The following is a 23398-nucleotide window of genomic DNA, read 5'->3' on the forward strand; positions in this document are numbered from 1 at the left end:
GAGCTTTGACCTAATTCATTGAAGCTTTTGTCTACACGTTAAAGGTGACATGGCTGTTGTAAACCCCCAAGGTTGAAGGATCTTTGACCGCGGCTCGAGAAGCACTTGGCTCCTACCGACGATTCATTTTCTCCCAAAACATCTGAGAAGTTTTCTCCACTTGAGAGCTAGCAGTCATATCAGTCCAACTATATGATGGACATTGTTGAACTGAGCAAGGATTTTGTGTCAAGTGTATTATGTTGAATCCTCCAAAAGTAACCTAAGGTTGGTTCAACTCGATTTGAAGTGAGAACAACCTGAACCTCCCCAAATTGAAGCATCCATGGTGGTAAGCTATCGAACAGGATGTTCTAAAACTATATAACGGCTACCCTGTGATTGAAACTCACTTTTATGGCTCACTATTCTCTGTAACCAAAATTGATCTTACTAGTGTTTCTCTGCTAGCAAGGAAACTAGTAATTCAGAGTTCACCGAAGGGAGGACTATGCACTAGTCATCTTTTGATGGAGTAGGCGTTTTTGAACCTATCAGGATGAGTCAAACTATCAAACTGCCACGGTCTTTTTATCAAAAGGGGGCACATCCACATCGTACCAATCTTGATCTTACAGTTTATTACTAATAAAAAACTCCACGAGACACATTCGGCCAATGCTGACTTTATTTTTCTTCCTCAGTCACATCAAGGTGTTCGATAGGAAGTCTCTCTGAGTCTTGCGGCTCAACTTATCCCCCATCTATATAGACACCACATTCTTGTTCCTTCTTCTCTCGATGATGAGAGTGCATACATTTTTCTTCACAGTGTAACATGTGTTGAATATGTTGTGGTAAAGCCACTGTTGATTCCTCATAGTCTTAGTCTATAGGACCCGTTGAACCACAAGCATATCATTCTCATCCTGTGGAGTTCGTACTCACACTTTTCTTCAACTGTCTCTTCGTTGCTAACTTCCTCCACTGTACCCTTCTCGGTGAACGTCACAACTCTGCTTGTCAAGCAATTAGAAGCGATGTGTCCAAAGTCATGACATTTGAAGCATTTCATGGTTAAGAATGTATTGGGGGTGTTGCTCTTCTCGAGCTTCTTCTTACTCTGGGCAGCTTTAACATATTCCTTACCAAACTTCTTATTTTCCTTAGGTGTGCCTCGATTGATGTCTCCAATTGTGGGTGGCTATCTAAATGGCAATGGGTGTTTACTCTACTCTACTGTCTCTCTACTTTCAGTGCCAAGGTCTGAACGATAATCAAAGGCCAGTAAGGTTGTAGCTGAACCATGTCGTTGATGGTCTTCAGGCCTCTCATGTATTTGGCTATCATGTGCTCCTTTAGCTCAGTCAGTTCACAGTTCAACTTAGGTTGTCTAAACTCTGTTATATACTCAACTGATATGTCCCTCTGTTCTATGTAGTGGAGCCTCAAAAAAAGATCCTAACGATAGTGTGGGGTAGGTACTATCTCTGCAACTCTCTTTTCATTTCTCTCAATTAGTTTACTTCTTTCTTCCTTCCCTATTTCAGTAGCCCTTCAGGTTCTCCCACCACAACGATGTACTCTTCTTCACCTTCATTCCAACAAGCTTCACTTTTTAGTCATTTGGCATCTCTTTGTATTCAAAAACCAACTTGACACTGAAACCACTCTATAAAATCATTCGTATTCTTCTTTTCTTCCACATTTACTTATGAGTCTCCGTATTGTTCAACAAACACTTCATATTTGTATCATCTAGCAGAAACTTTATCTGTGTATACTCTAACAGTCACTTCATCTATTGTTCTCCTCTGATACTTTATCCCAAAGTATCGTGGTCTGTATTTTTCTCCACTAGAATCATCCCGGTGAAAGGGATCTCATCAGATCTCGTTACCACGCTCGATGGTGACCTCCTCTTGGGTCCTTTTCTCAAGCTCGGCAAGCCGTCGCAGCAACCGGTGAAATTCCCGCTACATCTAGTCCATAGTAAACTTCTGATCACGTTTCAGCAATTGCCTCCATAGCAGCATGATTATTGTTTGGGTGTGGGTTGTTGGGATAAGGTGTATGTGTGTGATGTTAGTTGAGAACAAGAAATTTTGGGTTAAGAAGTGGAGGATTTAGGTGACCTTACGATAATACTAGGGTAGACTGACTTTGATACTTAACGATACCTACGTTAACCCAAACAACATTCGAAAAATAAATATTATTAGTGAAACAAATAGGTGATTACAACCAAACACACAAGAAAAGAAAAAATAACAACAATTAGGATATACGACACACTGCTAGGGTGATCTAGGGTGATAGTGGTGGTGGCGGTGGTTATTAGGGGCTTGAAAAGGTGGTGGCAAGGTCGGGAAGTGTAGCAGAGGAGTGAATGCATCGGGGGAATAACATGTGCTTGATGTCCTAGGCGACAGTAAGTAGGTAGAATGGTCGAACATTGGTAAAGCAACAAGGTGAAGGGATTTCTTGGCGGCAACAGTAATGTAGGATGGTCAAAGAATAGTAAAATAGCAAGGCAAGGGTTTTCTAGATGGCTGCAACTGCACCAGATGGCTGGAAATTGACTAAAACAGCAAGGCGAGGGATGGAACAGTGCCAACAACGAAGGTGGAGGGCTAGAAATGCGATGTCAGCAAAAAGAAGGGAGGGTTAGGCGACGACTGGAATTGCAGAAAACATCAATTATAAGGTTGTTTGGGGCGGCTGCAGCATGAAGGATGACGACTTGCGGAGAATAGGAAAATTGAGGAAAAACACAGCCTCGGAAGCGAGATACAACCGAAGCACCACTCGACTTTAGAAGATAATTATCTTCTCATAACAAGATACGATGGGAGCACCACTCGTCCTTGGATTCAACTCTGTAAGGGAAGAGCTGGAGACGCTGATAGGTATCCCTATAGAAAACACAACCCAAATTTGACCTAAACATGACAAAAACTACATATTTAGCCTTAGGGTCCTAAGGAGCTAACCCCCACTCTTTATGTGCGACAAAAATCACATACAGGTAGGGTCGGCCAACCCTTTCCCTCTTTTGTTGAACGTTTTAGCCACAGCAGTGGAGCCTACGGCTGGTTTAGAGGGCATCCCCTCGTCAATGAAATTTTCTATTTGAGTTTATTCCATCGTCAAAATAATGAAGTATATTATTTTTTTAGGATTGAAAATCAACCTTCCAGTTATCAATTCTTGAAATTCACAACAGGAAGAATATAAATTAACTTGATATTGATGGCCAATAGTAATATTACTAATGGATAATAAATTATAAGACGAATTGGGAACATTGAGAGCATATTGAAGGTTAACAACGAGATGAGTTTGGCAGTTCCCATCTTAGAGATTATCGAGAAGGAACCATCCACAATTTTGACCTTTTTATTATCTCTGCATGGTATATAGAAGGATCACTTATCAATGCAGTTGTTAAAAAGTTTCCCCTCTATACTAAAGAGCAAGACGGAGCTGGGGACAATTTTGGAGATTAAAATAATTTGTGAAGTGCTCTAAATGCTTCTTGGTGAAAGGAATTGCATCCGAGTTTGTAGAAGGCTCTTGAATTTCCTTAGCAGTGCCTGATAAGCTCAATCTTTGTGCTTGGATATTGATTTTTAATTCACAGCTTTACCATGAAGCTTCGATCATATCTTCTTTGTGTGTCATAATCTCTTACAATGCTTGCACCATGATTTCTTATATCCATCTTTGTCAGTATCAATTCCTTTTGACACAAGGGTTGAGTTCTTGTGTTTAATGTTACAAGAAAGTCCGGTGTTGTCGAACATATATTTTTTTAACTCTTCATGTCTAAATTTAGAAAAAACTTCTCTAATAGAGGGTATAGGTTTCTTACCAAGGATGTTACCTCGGACATCATCTAAACTCCAATTAATGTCGGCTAAGAATATTTTGACCCGATCATTGTTTTTTGTTCTTATGGTGAGTATAGTCATTTGAATTCTCCCAAATGTCATCATAACATTGATTCAACTTCTATTATAATATTATTAACTCATTGTAATATATAGTAGCATCACAGTTATTTTGCTTAGATTTTCAAAGTTGAGTTAACAATTAAAAAATGTGAGAAGAATTATCTAATTCTGAATATTGATCTCGAAAGACCTCCCAAATATCTCAAATAGTAGGAATGAATAAATGCGGCTTTCATATGACATTTTCTATGGAGTTGATGTGCTATGTCATAACCAGAGAGTTTTTGGATTGCTGTTTTTTCAAATTCGGGTCACCAATAAGCTTTGAAATTTCTTTGGTTAAATATCCAATTTTTCCTCTCTTATTGATCGCCAATTTTTTGGATTGAGCCCACTCAATATAGTTGTGCCCATTGAGTTTTATAACTGAGATATGGTGAATTCTAGGGATAATACTTGGTCGATCCACCCATGAGAGGGACTGTTTGGTGAGGTAAGGTGATTTTGGAATACTCGAATTGGAAAGCATCGCAAAATTTTGTTAGGCTCTTGTGATCATTAATGATTTGTATGACATTCTCATATTCTAAGAAGGGTATCATCTATGGCCAACGTGTAGCGTCTTTCTCAGGGAAAAAGTAAACACTTTTTGGTTTTGATATGGGTTGCTTGAAATGCATAAATAAGGCTCTTAACCTTGTGATCGTGGGTTCGAGAAATTGGTCGTTGGTTCGAACAGCACTGACGATGCCAGAGAAATAGCATTGAAAGAGGCACGATCGGATCTGGAGTCTCGGATCAAGCTTTGCCAGGGAAGCTTTGCCAAAGGAAGGTCACACAAGTCATTTGTAACATTTTTAATTGGTTTTTGAGAACGAGTAGAGCAAAGCAGAGGCGTTCGCAACATCTGCAGGACTCACGGACGTCCAGGCCGACAAGTTTTGATCATAATTTCAACAACGATAACCATCTCTGCTATCATATAGAGTTTGGGAGTGTAAGAATAATTATTCCTCTTCACTTCCGTAGGAAACGTTACAAGATATATAGCACTACAAAATTGGGGCAAGCCATCAAATACCCTTGCTGAAATCAGGAAATAGAAATTACAACTGACTAATAATAAGAAGTTTGAAAAATAGGAAATACCTAAAAGGAACACGCTAAAAATAAAACTCACTATAATTTCAACAATTAAACCAGTAAATAATATAATATATTTAATAGTTTTTTTTTCAAGTATAACATGAAATTTTATTGTTATAATAATAATAATAATAAATAATAAAAATAACGAGATAGATTTATATGTAAATATTTGATTCAAGCCAACTCGAATCAAACTTCAAGCTAGCTGCTATGTCATAACTCGAATGGAAATAACATGTATCAATTTTGAATTAACTGAAAACTTGTGAGTTTGAGTAAGTTTAGAGCTCGACTAAAATTATCATCCCTAGTGGAGTTTGTTTAGAGCTTGACTAAAATTATTACCCCGATGAGTAGGAATATGTGGCTAGAATAAGAAACCAAGAATTGATTTTTTTAATACATTTTTCTTGTAGCATTGGTTATGTTATGTTGTCATCGAAGGCAAGAAAAATGTAGATCATGGTAGTTTGTACTCCGTGTGGGGGCATTTTTTTTTTCTTAGCATGCATGCTTTCAGTTCTCTTCCTTTCCTCTTTGAAATGCTCAAGACCTTTTCTTGCAAAGCCTCCAAAATATATATTTGGATTTTCAGAGGTGAATCATTTTTGAGATGGATGCTAAACTTGTACATGGAGTTTAATTTAGGTTTTGGTTTTTTTTTTAAAATTTTAATTGGAAAAGCCTGTTGAGAGAGCTTAAAAAGTCTGACAAATATAATCTTTTGAGCTAAAACAAACTAGCTGGATAACCTTCAATACCTGAAGGATGTTTGTTTGGATTTAATTTTGTACTATTTTTATATTTCATAATGCTCTTTAAAGTCATTGGCCTATGTATGGTGCTAAATTGATAATATTTCTAATGTTTTCAATGTGATATGTGCTAGACGAGGAATATATTGTTTAATATTTTGTGCCAATTTAGTTTTTCTCTCATGTTCTTTAGTAAAACATGATGCCATTTGTTATTAATAAGAAAATTCAGGTTTGATCAGTCAGGTTTTAATGTACAACTCAACTTTTTCCAGTAATGGCATTTTTTTGTAGAGTGTTCTTTTAGTTCTTCCATAATAATCATTGCTTTATTGTTGTTTCAGGTGAATACTCATCTCACACCCCGCCCTATTTTGCTAACTAGGCATGGTGAGAGCCAAGATAATGTTAGGGGAAGAGTCGGCGGAGATGCAATTTTGAGGTTTAATATGTACTTTTGGCATAAATTTATTATTTGTTTTTTGCCCCCTCATTTTAATTGAATGATATTGCCTGTGCACTATTTTTAATTTGTGATTCTTTTCTAAAGCATAGGGTTCATGTTCTCCAAGCAATTTCTAGGTGTCTTTCTTTTGTGTTTTCTAGAATTGTCTTATGGCCTGAATTTTCACTCATCAAGGTATTGTCCTTTTCGGCCTTGTGGGCTTATAGTTTTTGCCCAGTTGGCGCAACTTCCTTAAAAAGTCACCCATCACAGGAGTGTTTCATGACGAGCACACTTAACTTTGGAGTTTCTATTGGAAAAGTCGAACAAGAACAATTTTTTTAGCTTGATTTCTAAACAAAGGTTTGTTATTCGTGTTCAGCTCGTTTTGACTCGAAATAAGAAATAATTAAATAAATAATACATAAAAATTAATATAGTGATATCTTTGAAATAATATAAAAAATTTTATTTTTATAAATTAAAAAAGAAAAACTTAGATGTTCATTTGTAAATACATAAGCATTGGGTGGTATGTAAATGTTCCTAGGGTTTCCTCAAATCCTGCTTTCCTTGGTGTATTTTCTGCATTTAGGTTTAGATGTGTAAGTTCATTAGAACATGGTGGTATGTATTTAAATAAGTAAATATATAAGGATTGGCCATTGGGTTCTACATATGTAAATGCCCATAAATTTTTTTAATTTCTTGCTTTCTCGTTGTGGTCTGCACCCTAATTGTCAATCTGTCATAAGAATTGGGTGTTATGTACGTAGATGTCTTCAGAAATTTTTTTAATTTCTTGCTTTCTCTTCCATTGGATTCTCTCTGTAGGCACCATTTTATACAAAATTCTCCTGTCCTGCAGCAAGCAACGACAACATCATCAGTAGCCAAATTTCTTTCTTTCCGGAAGCAGTCCTTCCTTTACCTGCAGAAACAATAATCAACCCCCTTCCTGTAACTAGAATCAACCTTATATATGTATAGGGTTTATGGCCAAATATGGAGTGAGACGTCAAATTATACTCAAAAGTTCTGAAGTAGAGACCATAAAGTTTGTCCAGACAACGCCTGAACTTTTGAAAAGAACTTTTTAGAGATAATTTAGAACAACACAACAACCTCGTGATGCACCAATGTAATATATTTTTCTCGCTTCTTGCCAGTAATGGGAGATTAAGAATTTGGATCATAGATTCAAGAGCCTATGATCATATGACCGAAGACATCAATGCTAGTCAACTATCAAAGGGGCTTCTACATCTTGGTTTGTCAAACTTGTTGATGGATCACATTCAAAAATTGTTGAAAAAAGAGATGTGGAGCTTTCTCAAAATATCACTCTTTCCCTCTTTCCACACTTTTATGTCCCATGGTTGGACTGTAATTTGATTTCAATCATTAAGTTTACTTATGATATGAAATGTATAACTAAATTTCTTGCAAATTCTTGTGAATTTCTAGTGGTAGAGCTGGGAAAAATGACTGACAATGTTTAAATGCATCAAGATTTATGTTTGCTCATGAAATTTGTCTCTCTAAACACATAAATGATCTAACCTCCATTTTATCTTAAATTTTTTAATCTGTTGAGTTAATTTCAGTCAAAAGTAGGTCATGTTATGAAATTATCTCCTGGATCATTCTAATTTCAATTACTTTGTTAAGTTGTATCAACATTTGTTGATTAATAAAAATTTTAGTTTTTATCAATGTGAAATTTGTCAATTTCTTAAACACAGTAGAAATAGTTATCCAATGACTAAGTTTAAAGCCTCACACAATTTTTCAATTTTCCACGGTGATATTTGTGGACCTTCAAAGTGGGGCTAGGTGATTTGTCTCATTTATTAATAATCACGCTAGAACAATTTGGGTATTCATAATGAAGGAGTAATCTAACATAAGCCAAATCTTTCAAACCTTAAATGAAATGATTCCGACTCAATTCCAATGCTGATAATGCAAATAAATTTTTTAATTGCATTCTTGGGTCTCATTTTTTAAAAAATGGAATTATTGGTGTGAGTTCAGGTATTGATACCCTACAAAAAAAAATGAGATAACCGAGAGAAAGAACAAACATCTATTTGAGGTATTCTGTTCAAATATTATTTCTCATCAATTTTCAAAATATTTTTGGATATAACAGATCTTACGACAACATACTTTATCAATCGAATGCCTAGACAAATACTTAACTTCAAAATACCTCTTCATATTTTGATGGTTATCTATCATCACATTAGAGCATTCTTTTCTACTATACTGTTAAAATTTTAAAGTGCATATCTTTTTTGTTCGCATCCATCCCTAAAATCACGAAAAATTTGATTTAAAATCTTTCAAGTGTATTTTTCTTGGATATGTATTTAACAAATAGATGTTTTATTCTTTTGTTATCAAAAAATACTTCAACTCCATGAATGTCATATTTTTTGAAAATCAATCATACTAAATTTGATGTTTAGGGAGAGTGTGCCAATGAACATCAATTTTGGAATGCACTTGATGACATCTATACGATCTCACTACCTACTCTACATAGCTCTCCTATTTTGGTTGAGAATGTTCAATCAATCCAACAAACCCAACCTGAAGTTCATAATAAAGAACTTTGTTTGTGCACAATTAGGAAGAATAGCCTTGAGCAGGTGGAAGACAACTTGCAAGTATAGATTAGCTCAAACCAAAATCCGAGTTGGCATTCACCTACAATTTTGAGTCAGGAGTCTAGTACTCATGAACTATCTCTTTTCTATTTTGATGTGAGCGATAAGGAAAGTTGCATTGAATATCCAATTTAGGAGTATGTAAAGTATAGGAAGTTATTCTCATCCTACAAAAATTTTATTTATAATATTGATTGTGTGCAAATTCTTAAATTCATTCATGAAGCTCTGGAAAATTTAGATTGGCGAAAAGTTGTTGAAGTGGAGATTCAAACACTGAAGCATAATGACATGGATTCTTACTAAACTTTCTTAGGATAAGAAGCCAGTCGGATGCAAACTGGTGTTCAACATCAAATACACAGCTAATGAGGGTATTGGGAGATTCTAAAGCAGACTTGTTGCAGAAGGTTTCACTCGAGCCTGTGAGATTGACTCTCACGAGACTTTGTACCGGTTGTCAAATTAAACACTGTTAGAGTTTTCATTTCAATAGTAGTTAACTAGGAATAGAGATTGAATCAACATTAAAAAAACCTAATTGAATGTGGATCTGGAAGAAGAAGTGTCTATGGAGATACAACCAGCCCTTGAGAATGACTCCAATAAATACCTAATATGCAGGCTTAGGAAATTACTTTATGGGCTTAAACAATCACGAAGAGTGTTTTACTGGTAATGATCAAAGAAGTGCTTGCCACTAAGTTTGAAATCAAGGATCTAGGAACTATGAAATATTTTATAGGCATGAGATGGCAAGGTCCAAGAAAGGCATCGCTATATCACAGAGAAAATACATCCAAGATCTAATAATGGAGACAAGAATGATTGGATGCAAGTTTGTTGATACTCTAATCGATCCCAACAAGAAGTCTAATAGGAGAAAAGGAAGAGTATTTGTGGATAAGAGAAGACATCAAAAATTGGTAGAAAAATTTTTTTCTGCCACATATGAGACTAGATGTTGCATACTCTATCAGCATTATGATCCAACACATGAATAACCCAAATGAAGAGCATTTTGAGATGATGTACAAGATTATGAGGTTTCTCAAGTAGACTTCTGGTTATTAATTAATTTTTGAGAAAACAAGAAACAGAGAGGTAGAAGTTTGCACTGATGCGAGTTGGGCTGGGAACTTATTGAAAGAAGTTTTAGCACATGTCAGTTGCTCATATGCATGAAGATATCTGGCTACATGGAGAAGTAAGAAACAAGGTATTCTTCCTAGAAACTGTGTAGAATTATAGTATATGGCACTGATCTTGGAATCTGTGAAGGAATCCGAATTAAAGAATTATTAAGAGAATTGGGGTGTACCTTCAATAATCATATACATGTGTTTTTTGACAGTCAAACAACTAGTAATATTGTTAAGAATCATGCACATCATGACAGGACCAAACATATTGAATTTGATAGGAACTTCATCTTTGAAAATGTTATTGGTGGAATTATATAGCTAAGTTACATCCTGACACTCCAACAACTTGACGTCTTCACAAAAGCTCTTTTTTTGAGTTCCTTCTCAGAGTACAATACCAAGCTTGACCTCTACAACATCTATGAGCCAGCTTGAGAGAGTGTGGAAAATCAAAAAGTAATCGACAGTTTTTTTTGGTGGTTCGGCCTACCTATCATGAAAGATTGAATTAGGAGAAAACTTTAGAAACATCGTATTAGTTTTATTCTCTTCCTATCTGAGTTTTTTGTTATTTTTATCTCAGAATTATTTCCTTTCCAAATTGAGATTAGATATATCTGGTGTGTTTGTAAATTAGGAGGGATTTGATTCCTTATATATATGTGTACCTTACATGTGAATATTGAAGTGAAATAATTTTTCCTTCCCAAGCAATTTCTATAACAAGAAATAGAGAAAATATCTTTGTTGGCTTGAATAGAAAACTAGCTTGCATTGCTAAGTTTCAATTGTGGTAACTATGTTATTCCACTGTTAATTAGTTTGAATGTCGCTGTTGTGACCATTATTATGAACCTTTCCTCTTTGTTTGTTTTTTGTTTTTTTTTTTCTTTTTGAGCCTTTTTGAGCAGTGAAACAGGAGGAAACAGGAGAGGTTTACTCGAAAAAACTAGCCAACTTTATAAAGAACCGACTTAAATCTGAAAAGACGGCTTCGGTAAGAAACTCAATAAACTTTCTCCCTCGGTACTTTCATTAGTGACTTGCATGTTGATGTGATGTTGAGATGTTTCTTACTATTAAAAGTTTGCTTTCCTATGAAAGAAAAGTTGGTCTCGGCAGGATTCAATCAATTTCGTTTGCATTATTGTTCTGTTTAGCTTGATTGATTCTATTTTTAATTTCCGTTCGTTGTTTTTTTTTCTCTAATAAAATTTTTATTTTTTTTCGCTTTTGGTAAATGCCTTATATGGACATTTGACATTTGATTGCAGGGTAGTACACATAAATGTTGGACTTTATTATAGGCTGAATGAGCTTTTACCATTTGTTTGTGACTACTACTAAGTTGATTAATAGCTTATCACTTTACGACAAGGAACCAATTTTGGTGCTTATCAACGGTTCATTAATTCTTTCTCCTTTTTCTTATCTTTTTTTGATCCAGTAAAAAATAGTATAATTGTTTTTAATCCAAGTACTAGAGGCTGATATTATATGTATTAATTTGGGCAAGTTATCTGAAAGTCTTTCAAATTTGGCCTTTCGAGTTTTTTTACTAGTCATCTTTATCATTAATGATATCCTAATTATTTGGGATCGGCGGGACGGATTTATGCATTCTTATTCTCCATTTATTCCTACTTACCATTATCTAAAGTAGCGAACCTTTTAGATATTTCATGTATTTGCACAACTTCTATCCATGCTACTTTTGGGTCTTTTTCCTCTTAATCTTGTACATAAACTTTATTTGTTTACTTTATAGTCACACTAATTATCTTGATTGTGCTTGCCCAAGCGAGCCAAGCCTAATGTTTTCCTTCAATATATCAAAAGAGCCATTAAGTCATAAAATTCATTCTATTCCAAATTAACAAATCATTTTTTTCTGTTTGTACAACATTTATAATACATAAATAAAAATCACGAGAGAGTGAACTTCATCAATCAACATATACATGCAAACATTTATATAAATCATTTCATTTGCATTCTTTCTAACATTTAATATCTTTCTATAATGCTCATTATTATATGATACGTACAATATAAATATTTGAAGTATGACATGATATGTATATCATTCATTTCAACGTTACTAAAGATATTGATAGAAATAAATTATATGTGAATTTGTAATAATGGTGTTAGCATCAATTGATCGATTAGTATAGAGGAACTATAAAAATGCTATAATTTAAAGTTATGAGTACCCACTTTAATCTCAAATGATTTACCTATGCCCTTTAGTTCTTAAACTCCACCTCCTTTAATTGAATGCCTATAATTTATAATCACACACATAAGATATTCTTTGTTAATTAATTTGTTTTTAGTGTATGTATATATATATATATATATATTGACAAGAAAAACAGTGCTTTTCATGAATCTAATTTTACAATTTTTATTATTTTTTAGTTTATCAATTTGTTGTAATAAAATAAGTTATCTACTCTAAATAAATAAATATCCAAATCCTACATAAAATTTTTTATTTTCTAATCCATTTATTTAAATGCTATTTCTATATTTTTGAATTTATAAAATTATTAATTATCAATTGTCAACTTTAATTTAATTAACAATTTCGGATGTCATTAATTAACATATGTTTTATAATTTTTTCTCATTTATATACACCTCAGAATTCTTGCTCTTTCTTCCTTTTGCAAAACCCACAACAACCTCCTTTTGATTTTCAGATGTTATTTTTCCTCTTCCTTTTTACTTTTGCAAAATGAATGTCTACCTACTCTTCATTTGCTCTTCTTTTACGCCCCATAGTTCTAACTAAAACTCCTTTGTCATTGAAAGCTATATCCAAAGTTTTAACTAAAATTCCTTTGCCATTGGAAGCTATAAAATTTTTTGGTTAATTTTATTTTTTTTAATATCTTGAGGAGAGTGTAAGAGTTATTAAACTTGTATTATCTTGATTTGACCCTATGCTTGAGATTAGTACCTCCACCTTGGCCCTCACACCCACCTAATCACCAAACATGAACTCACGCTTGACAGTCATTTACCCTTGCTCCCAACCCTCACTGGATTGCATACTTCTTGCACTTTCCCCATTTGTCTCACTTGTTCCCTTTCCGTCCTGTTTTTGCTCAATTGTTCTTCATCTCTCGCCCTTCAATTCCACCCCTACACTTATTTTCACTCTCATTGTCTCTCACTCATGTTACATCTTACTCCCTTATTTAATAGGTGGAATTGACTAATAGTTGGTTCAATTGAAATGGCTTTAGCCTGTTTTACTTTAAAAAAAGTATTTTCACTTAATTTTAATAGAGTGTATTTTTCTTGCCAAAGTACCAAACCAGAAACCAAATTTATATTGCAATAACCTAGCCGCATTTATTACTCATTTAGTATGCAATAATCATTACACCTGCATGTAGTTTGAGTTAGAACTTCTAAAACTAAAAAAAAGAAAGGCCTTTACTCAATTTCATGTCTATCGTCACCTTTCAGAAGCAAACAATTTTGTGTTTCTTATGCTCATGTACATTATTGTGGAACAAAAGCCCACCAAAATTTATGCTGACAATGCTTAAAATGTTGCCAATTTACTAAGTGTATCAACAAGCTTTATGAACCACAAAGAAAATTGTAGTTTTCCAATGGAAAATCCTCTAAAAATGGCCAACATACGCCGCAATTAAATATTCCAACACATTTCTTGCGTATATCTATTGTCTTTTGCCAAAATAGCATTTTAGTGCACTAAAAATTTGTTGAATTTTTTTTTTCAATGGATTTACTATCGGTCTCAGATTTAAGAAAAGATTGCTAGTGCTTCATCTTTTTTTCAGGGACTCCCCCAAGTCAATTCTTCTTCATATTTCTATTTGGAATACTTGTAGTATATAGGAATAATAATTCATGTTATTTCTCCTAATAATGCTTCTATTTTCACAAAAATTAATAGTAAACTTTATTTTCATGATAACAAGTAATTTCTTCTCATTACACACTTCCTTATTTGAAGGTAATAATAAGTAATTATAGCGACTAGAAAATCCACCCAGTACCTCTCTTTTTTTACTCTTAAAGATAAACTAGCGGGAATCTTCTAGCAGGCTTTCAACCTAAGAACCCTTTAGTCTTCAACAAGGCATAAAAATCTCTCCAACAACCCCGCCTCAGCATGATTCTTGGAGAAGAAATATATGAAAAACAAATTAACAACAATATCATGTACGCACAAAAATCAAACATGTGAAAAAAGAAAAATACTTGATATTAATCATAACAAAAACTTATCTAAACATTAAAGAAACCTAAATAAAACATAAGAGGAGAAATGGAGTAATTTTTAGGAGTGAACGGTTAAGAGAAAAAATCTTTTGTAGCGGAGGAATTGCTCAAGCTTTCGATAGATTATGATAGGACCATTATGGCTGAGTTTGGGCAAGAAAGACATTGGAATAGTGATCGTCCATCCTAGGGGTTTCATATGGCAGTTTGGGAAAAAATGAGGAATGAGAGAGTGGGGTCGACAATTTGAATATGTATCCAGCAAAATATGCCACTTAAATCCGATTGATTTTCCAACAAATATTTCTTTGAGATTATCAGAGAATTTTCCTGTGGGAAATCTCCGCTGATAAAAGCCAAAACAAGTATAAGTGTATTTTCTTATAGTAAATATCAATAAGTGTGGTATTTACTATTATAATTTTTCATATAATTTTGATAACCTTAAAAGACTAATGCTGATTGTTATCGTCATTTAATTTTTTGTTTTAATTACTACGATGTTAGTACTTAGGTTTGCCAATCTTCAAAGACAGAGCTACCTACTTATGATATACATATTTTTTTTTTTCTTTCTTGAACTTTTGTTTTGACATGGCTTAGATATGGACAAGCACTCTACAACGAACAATATTAACAGCAGCTCCGATTGTTGGATTCCCCAAGGTCTTCATTTATATGGATATGAAAAAGTATCCATTTCTCTAAGAAATTTGTCATTCTTTTGTATTTCAACTTTCTTTCCTATGAATTTAAGGTTATAAATTAGCTGCCTATGCTTGTAGATACAATGGCGTGCTCTCGAAGAGATAAATGCAGGAGCATGTGATGGAATGACTTACGAAGAGATAAAGAGGAACATGCCTGAGGAATATGAGTAAGAAAATAAACTTCAGGATATTACTTTTTAGTCTTACCTAATGTCTTTATTTGGATTTCAATTTTTAACTTCTTTTTTTTTTTGGAATTCATGATTAGTTATACACTATACACTAATTTTTTTCATAGAATATGTAGCAAAAAGTTGCACAGCATAGAAGCATAATTAGTGATTTAGATTTTGTGTAAGTTTGCCTATGTGATGCAAGAGTAAATATCCCAATACATCCGCTTGTTCTTTTGTTTTTTGGGCATTGCATACATAGCACATAATTCTTATGTACTTGTCTATCTTTCACACCAAAGCTTTCATATTTACACAGAAAGCACTCAAATTTTTAAGATTACGGTGAAAATAGCACAATTACAACTTTTTAAAAGTGAAATACACATTTTCATCCTAAAGTTTAACAACAAAATGTTATATATGTAAATATGAAAGTTCCGATGTGATGCATAAGAATAGTGTGCTATGCATGTAATTTTTTTTTTTTGTTTACTTGTTAGATTATAATAAAAATTATTTTCTTATGACTACAGATCTCGTCAGAAAGACAAGTTACGCTATCGTTATCCTCGCGGTGAATCATATCTTGATATCATACAAAGGTTGATGGATAAAAGAGCTTATTTTTGTTGGAATTCAATCTTTCAACCTAACTGTTGTTATCGATCTTACTATTTCTTTCACACACTCAGGCTAGAACCCGTAATTATTGAGCTTGAAAGACAGCGCGCGCCTGTGGTGGTTATTGCTCACCAGGCCTGTATTATGAAATTATTTTTTTCAATTTGTTGAAATATTTCTTTTTTTAGTGAATATCATTTTTTTTTTCTATGCACAGGCTGTGTTGAGAGCTTTATATGCATATTTTGCAGACAAACCTTTAAAAGAAATCCCCCAAATTGAGGTAACGTCATGAAAGTATTACTTCCTGATGATGCCCTGAATAGCTTAAAGACTGAGATGCATCTTTCCAATGTTGCTTTAGGTCCCACTCCATACCATAATAGAGATCCAGATGGGGGTGACTGGTGTCCAAGAGAAACGTTATAAGCTTATGGATTGAGATGGTAGACTCAATGGATCAAGAAACTCATTCATTATCTTTCTACTCTTAATATGTAAATGAAACATCTTAAATTATCTTTATTTCACAATTTTTTGTTCTTTATCTTTGTCCTCGTCATTTGTTTAACACAAGCATTGAACGACATAACTCTTTTTGTGAACAAATTCTTTTCTTATATGCACATTCAGTTTAGTGCATTGCATATAAGTTTGGTTAGTCGACTTAAATAGATATCACTCGCCAGCAGTCTAAAGTTTTGATGTTGTTATTCAAATAAGAATTAGGTACATGTTAATAACTATTGGCTTATTGAAATCATTTCTTCTCTTTTTAAAATGTTTATATTAAAGTTAAATCTTTATATTTCAATTTGTCATTTTTTTTAAATAGTTGACAAATTCTCTATTTGAGGCTTGATACGTTGGGGATATGAATGACATGTTGTAGAACATATTGCTATTGTCTGTAAGATTATTTTGATGTAATTTATATTACTTATATTTTAGAGCAAATATTTCTTAGCCTGTCTTCAAAATTTTGATGGAAAATATAACTGTTTGCAGATTAAAGTCATGAGGGAGATGATTTTTCTTAGTTAGTCACTCCAAAGAGGCATTGATGTAACATGAGAATTGGTGTTTCTAAGAAGCTCCTTCAACCATTGAATTTTTTTCTTGCTATGTCAATCCATTCAAATTTTGCATTCTTATGCAACTGTCTAAACACCTTATGTTAGAGCTTGAATATTATTTATTTTTGGGGCATTTATATGCATGCCACACAATTTTTATACATCTCCATATCTAGCACCTAAACTTTTTTATTTACTTTCATAACTGTCAATTTTTTATGTTACCAAAAAAAATATATATATATATATATATATATATATTTTTTTTTTATTACTCACTTTGTAAGAAAATGAAAGATGCATTTTGATGCGTAGCCTTTTGCGCCAAAGTATTATAAATATAAATATCAAATTTTAGGATTTTGTTACAGCAAAAATTTATGGTATAGATGTAAAATTTCTTTAAAAAAATCAAAAAGATAAAAAAATTCACCAATTTTTGTAGGAAAAATAAATACTATATCATTTCAGCTAATTTAAATTGATAATTTATATGGTTTATATTATTTCTCTTGGACTGAACCTGTTTTGACTAGCCGAATCTCGAATAAACCAAACCCACGCTAAGACGAGCTTGCCTAATTTCTAAGTCTAGTTGAAATATCTTGTGAATCTTAAACTAACCATGGGGGTATGAGATGTGATGTATTGCTAGTTTTTGCATAGTCCCCAACACTTCATTTCATATTCTATTTATTTTTTATTTATGTTTTGATAAAGAATAAAAATATATTTATTATCATAAATATGAGTTATTTTATTTATATTAAATTTAATTTGAGCTCAATTTGATTTGAGTTTAGACTTGATTGAAGTTCGATCTGAGTCATTTAACATGTAGGATTTGATTGACAATAAATTATTCCTCACCCACTTTTATTCTCTTTTTTGCTTCACCAATTCAAATTCTTACTCCTTCATAGTTCCCTTCCCTTCCTCTAAAATATAGAAGTTTTATATAAATTAGTTTTTAGAAATAATAGGCGAAATTCTCAAATATTTTTTTTTAATTTTTATAACTAAATATTTTTACATAATACATTATTTTAATATTAAAAATTTTGATTGATTGAAAAATTATAATAATAAATTGGAAGAAGAAGAATAAAAACTAATTTAGGAAGATATGCATAGATGTCACTCAATTCTTGTGTATGTACATAATTTAGCCCTTAAAAAAGTTTAATTCTTACATGTGTGCCACACTATTTATATTTGAAAAAAAAAAATATTTTATTTTTTAAAAGTTAGATAATTACAATTTTGATGTAATAGGAAAGATTGGGGTGATATAAATATAAATAACAAATTATAGGTGTTTGGCATGTAGATATATAAGAGTTGGGTGGCATGTACGTAAATGCCAGCCACATAGACTTCAAGTCAACTACCGCCTCTTTTGAGTCCACAACCGAGTCTTCCAATTGACTTTAGACTCGCTGGGGTCAACCAGCGCCTCGTTTGAGCACGTCCGAGTCTTTCAAATGACTTTAGACCTGGGTAATCCCTTATTGCCTTTTTCCACCTTTGCCGCCTTCCCCCAAATCAAACCTCTACGCCCTCTTCTGTATGGAGTCACTTCATTCCAGCAGCTCTGTCGTCTTCCTCCTCCTACTACTTCTGGCACTCTCTCTCTTTTTGGAGCTTTTCTCGGTGGCTAACTGCAAAACTCTTGAACAATGCCTCCAGAAAGAGAGCTCGGCGCTTCTCCAACTGAAGCGAGACTGGTGAGCTCGATACGTGGCAGCCAGGGACGGACTGCTGCTTCTGGGTGGGCGTGACATGCGATAAATCGAGGCGGGTCACTGGCCTCGACCTAAGCAATCGATCCATCGCCGGTACGATCGATCCTATCCTCTTCAATCTCACATCTTTACAAACACTCAATCTTTCCTATAACGAGTTCTACCACCGATCTATTCTCGATTCTGGGTGGGAAAGGCTTGCAAATCTTTCAAGCCTCAATCTTTCCTCCTCGAAATTTACTGGAAAGGTTCCCGCAGGTATCTCTCGCTTGACAAAATTGACTTTCCTCGACCTCTCCAACAATGATGATCTTTTTTTCACTGCTAACCCAATATTTATGCAAAATATGAGCAATTTGAGGGAACTTCATCTTGACTATGTAAATCTCTCGGCATACGGTGGTGAATGGTGTGGAGCTCTGGCCAATTCCACCCCCGAACTTGAGGTGCTCAGCATGCAAGGTTGTTCCCTCTTTGGGTATTTTCCGAGCAAAATCTTTCTTCTAAGAAATTTGAAAGATCTTCAAATCTCGTACAATCAAATGCTTTCTGGTTCTCTTCCTGATTTTCCAGAGGACAGTAATTTAGAAAAATTGAATCTTTTTGCCACCAACTTTTATGGGAATTTACCCGATACAATAGGCAACCTCAAGTTCTTAACTTATATGGATCTCGGGGGATGTCAATTCTCAGGTAGAATACCGCCTTCGATGGGGAATCTATCACAGCTAAAATGGTTGAGTCTATCAGACAACAAGTTTAGCGGTTCTGTTATATTTTTGCTTCCATTTTCAATGATTTCTGAGCCACCGCATAATTGTCTATCATCACTAAATACTCACATTTGTCTGAACGACAAGCTTTGTGATCTCGAATATCTTGATCTTAGTTATAATGATATCTCTGGACCAGTTCCTGCTACTGTGTTTACACTGCCGACCTTGAGATACTTGCTACTTCGGCAAAACCAATTCTCTGGGCAACTTGCAGAGTTCACAAATGCATCCTCTATGTTGACTTATGTTGATCTTAGTAACAATAAATTGCAGGGGCAGGGGCAAATTCCAAAGGGGCAAATTCCAATGTCATTTTTTAAGATATCAAGGCTTTATAGTCTTGAGTTTGCTTCGAATAACTTCAGTGGAGTTGTGGGGTCGGAGTTCATAAAGGATCTCACAGATTTGGCTTGGTTGTCTCTCTCAAACAATAAACTGACCGAAATCCCAACATTCTTCTGCAACTTGACTTCCCTTGAGGCACTTGATTTATCGAATAACAAGCTAAATGGTTCTATTCCACCATGCTTAGTAGAAAGTAGTAATCTCAAGAGTCTCAGATACTTGGACCTCTCAAAAAATAAATTGACTGGAGAAATCCCAAGATTCTGCAATTTGACCAACTTGGAGATGCTTGATTTATCTGATAACAAGTTAACTGGTTTGATTCCATTATCTTTATTTAAAGAAGGATGTGGTCTCCGCATGCTAAATCTGAGAGGAAATCAGCTTCTTGGAGCTATCCCTCATGAAGTTACTCCAAATTGTAAGCTGCAAATTATAAATCTTGGAGACAACCAACTTGAGGGATTGCTTCCGAGGTTTCTGTCTAATTGTCGATCACTTGAACTTCTAGACCTAGGTAACAATAACTTAAAGGATGTATTTCCTTATTGGTTGGGAAATATTTCCACGCTAAGTGTTCTTATTCTAAGATCTAATAAGTTCTACGGGTTAGTTGGGTTTCTTGATGGAAGCCAGAAAACAAATTATAATTTTTCTACAGTGAATGTTCTTGACATCTCATCCAACAACTTTAGTGGCAATTTATGTGAAAGGTTCTTCAACAATTTTAAGTTAATGATGATAAATACAACAAACACAATAAAACCTGTTGCACTTACTTCGTTGGATGTTCACTACCCTGTTGTTGTGCCTACCATCATGGACAAGTGGCAAATAATGATGCTACAAAAGTTTTGGAAGACTATAAAGTTAGTAGATATTTCAAACAACAGTTTTGAAGGAGAGATCCCTATATCCATTGGCCAACTTGTCTCTCTCGAAGTGCTCAACTTATCACGGAATCACTTCACTGGAAAAATTCTTCCACAGCTAGGAAATTTGACACAACTCAAGTCACTAGATCTCTCAATGAACAACCTTTCTGGTAAAATCCCAGCATTCATCTGTAACATGGCCAACCTGGTGATGCTTAGTTTATCTCATAACAAGTTAACTGGTTCTATCCTGCCATGTTTATTAGAAAGAGGTAGTCTCGTGACTCTCGCTTCTTTGAACTATGCAAACAATAACCTGACTGGGGAAATCCCAACATTCATCTGCAACTTTACTTACCTTCAGACACTCGATTTATCAAATAATAAGCTAAATGGTTCTATTCCACCGTGTTTATTAGAAAGAATTAGTCTCAACTATGTCGGATATTTGGACCTCTCAAAAAATAAATTGACTGGAGAAATCCCAACATTCAACTGCAACTTGACCAACTTGGAGATGCTTGATTTATCTGATAACAAGTTAACTGGTTCGATTCCATCATGTTTATTCGAAGAAGGATGTGGTCTCCGCATGCTAAATCTGAGAGAAAATCAGCTTCATGGAGCTATCCCTCATGGAGTTACTCCAAATTGTAAGCTGCAAATTATAAATCTTAGAGACAACCAACTTGAGGGATTGCTTCCGAGGTTTCTGTCTAATTGTCGATCACTTGAACTTCTAGACCTGGGCAACAATAACTTAAAGGATGTATTTCCTTATTGGTTGGCAAATATTTCCACGCTAAGGGTTCTTATTCTAAGATCTAATATGTTCTACGGGTTAATTGGGCCTCTTGATGGAAACCAGAAAACAAATTATACTTTTCCTGCATTGAATGTCCTTGACATCTCATCCAACAATTTTAGTGGCAATATAAGTGCAATTTGCTTCAGCACTTTTAAGTCAATGATGATAAATACAACGGACGTAATAAAATCTTCTGCATCTAAATTGTCGGGTGTTTACTATTCTCTTGTTGTGCTTACCATCATGGAAAAGGGGCAAATAATGACGATACAAAATTTTTGGACAATTATAAAGTCAATAGATATTTCCAACAATAATTTTGAAGGAGATGTACCTATATCCATTGGCCAACTTGTCTCTCTCCAAGTGCTCAACTTATCACAGAATCACTTGATAGGAAGAGTTCTTCCACAGCTAGGAAATCTATTACAACTCGAGTCACTCGATCTCTCAATGAACAGCCTTTCTGGTCAAATCCCACAAGAATTGGTTTCTTTACATTTTTTGTCTTTTTTAAATCTCTCCTTCAACAAGTTGGTGGGAGAAATTCCGTCGGGTGGCCAATTCTCCACTTTCCAAAGCACTTCATTTGAAGGAAATAAGGGACTTTGTTGGCATCCTTGCAATACATCAGTTCCAGCAGTGAATAATAAGGCGCCATCAGCTCCAAGTTTGGGTGGCACAACTTCAGAGAACAAAAGTTATAAGATTGTGTTGGGATTATTATTTGGTGTGGGACTTGGAGGGTCGATGGCGGTTGTTATAGTTTTTGATGTCATGTGTTGTGACAGAAGCATGAGGCGGAGAAGCATAAGACCTACTCATGGATAACATGCATGAAACTCTATCTCTTAAGAAAAACATACACACACACAGATATATATATATATATATATATATATATATATATATATATATTCTCTAAAAGGTAACGATATTTAAGTGCAGTCCCCAAATACCGCTTCTCCTTTGCTCTAAGGCATCTATGATAGGGTGTCTGCGCCATGTGTAATATTCCAAAACCTATGCTCCACGATGGGATTATACCCTTGACCTGAGGGGACTTACAGTCACCCCGCCACCAGTAGGCTAAGGCTTGCGGCACGCGCGCTCGCGCGCGAGCGCACACACACACACACTTTGATATATATATATATATATTGCCAACTTGAGGACCTAATACTCATTAGGCTAACGAGTGTTGGCTTTCTGTATTATGATTCATAGTTAGCTTGTGAGCATTTGGATAAATGTCAACTAATACTTGTTATTGTTGTATAATGTAATATGTTCTTTGCACTAGTTTTTAAAAAGGTCGGTGTTGTCTACGAGAGATTTTCTTCTTTCAAATTTTTTTCTCTATCTATGTTTTTATTCTTTGTTAAGCAGTTGTTTTCTTTTTTGATTTTTCATAAATCAAGTTCTTAATTCTACATAAATTTTGATAAGCACATAAAAAAATTAGCTCAAAAGTTGTATTTATTAAATATAATTCACTTAAGATTTTATAAAAATTAAATTATTTTAGCTGTATTATAAATTTAATTAAACTGTTAAGTAAATAAATAAATAATTTAATATAAATTATATTAATTTAAAAAAAAAATTGGTAGTACAAAAGCGGTCCATAAGACTACAAGTTAAACCTTGAATTTGTTTGGGTCAAATTTAGAGCATATATGATTACCTTTTAATAAGCTGATAGTTTAATATATATTGGAACACAATTTTTTTTTTTTTGTTTTAAAAATGAAATGGACAAATGCCTATTTAGTTTGTGTGTGTGTGTGTGTTGTGTGTAAATGCCTATTTAGTTTGTGTGTGTGTGTGTGTTGTGTGTAAATGCCTATTTAGTTTGTGTGTGTGTGTGTGTGTGTGTGTGTGTGTGTGTGT

General features: G+C 34.1%; 2 protein-coding genes across 2 annotated transcripts in view; both read left to right on the forward strand.

Moving 5' to 3' along the window:
- LOC110028324 (6-phosphofructo-2-kinase/fructose-2,6-bisphosphatase) overlaps positions 1-16493 on the forward strand; it is a 103976-nt gene extending 87483 nt beyond the window's left edge. The window contains exons 15-23 of the mRNA XM_020730136.1: positions 6184-6281; position 6561; positions 11027-11101; positions 14977-15039; positions 15159-15250; positions 15793-15861; positions 15952-16015; positions 16098-16163; positions 16245-16493. Coding sequence (XP_020585795.1) covers positions 6184-6281; position 6561; positions 11027-11101; positions 14977-15039; positions 15159-15250; positions 15793-15861; positions 15952-16015; positions 16098-16163; positions 16245-16322 — 606 coding nt within the window. The 3' untranslated portion in view covers positions 16323-16493. The remainder of the gene's footprint in view (positions 1-6183; positions 6282-6560; positions 6562-11026; positions 11102-14976; positions 15040-15158; positions 15251-15792; positions 15862-15951; positions 16016-16097; positions 16164-16244) is intronic.
- A 1947-nt stretch (positions 16494-18440) lies between these two features.
- On the forward strand, positions 18441-22371 carry LOC110028415 (receptor-like protein 12). Its single transcript, XM_020730248.1, has 2 exons — positions 18441-18523; positions 18676-22371. The coding sequence occupies exons 1-2, from the start codon at positions 18441-18443 to the stop codon at positions 22334-22336; spliced, it is 3744 nt and encodes a 1247-aa protein (XP_020585907.1). The 3' UTR covers positions 22337-22371.
- The last annotated feature ends 1027 nt before the right edge of the window (positions 22372-23398 follow it).

This window comes from Phalaenopsis equestris, unplaced genomic scaffold (genome assembly GCF_001263595.1).
Source record: "Phalaenopsis equestris unplaced genomic scaffold, ASM126359v1 Scaffold000511, whole genome shotgun sequence".
Taxonomy (NCBI): Eukaryota; Viridiplantae; Streptophyta; class Magnoliopsida; order Asparagales; family Orchidaceae; genus Phalaenopsis; species Phalaenopsis equestris.

Coding starts and splice junctions, on each gene's coding strand:
- LOC110028415 (XM_020730248.1), top strand. CDS start 18,441: ATGACTTTAGACCTGGGTAATCCCTTATTGCCTTTTTCCACCTTTGCC. Junction 18,524..18,675: donor AAACCTCTACGCCCTCTTCT/GTATGGAGTCAC, acceptor CTCCAACTGAAG/CGAGACTGGTGAGCTCGATA.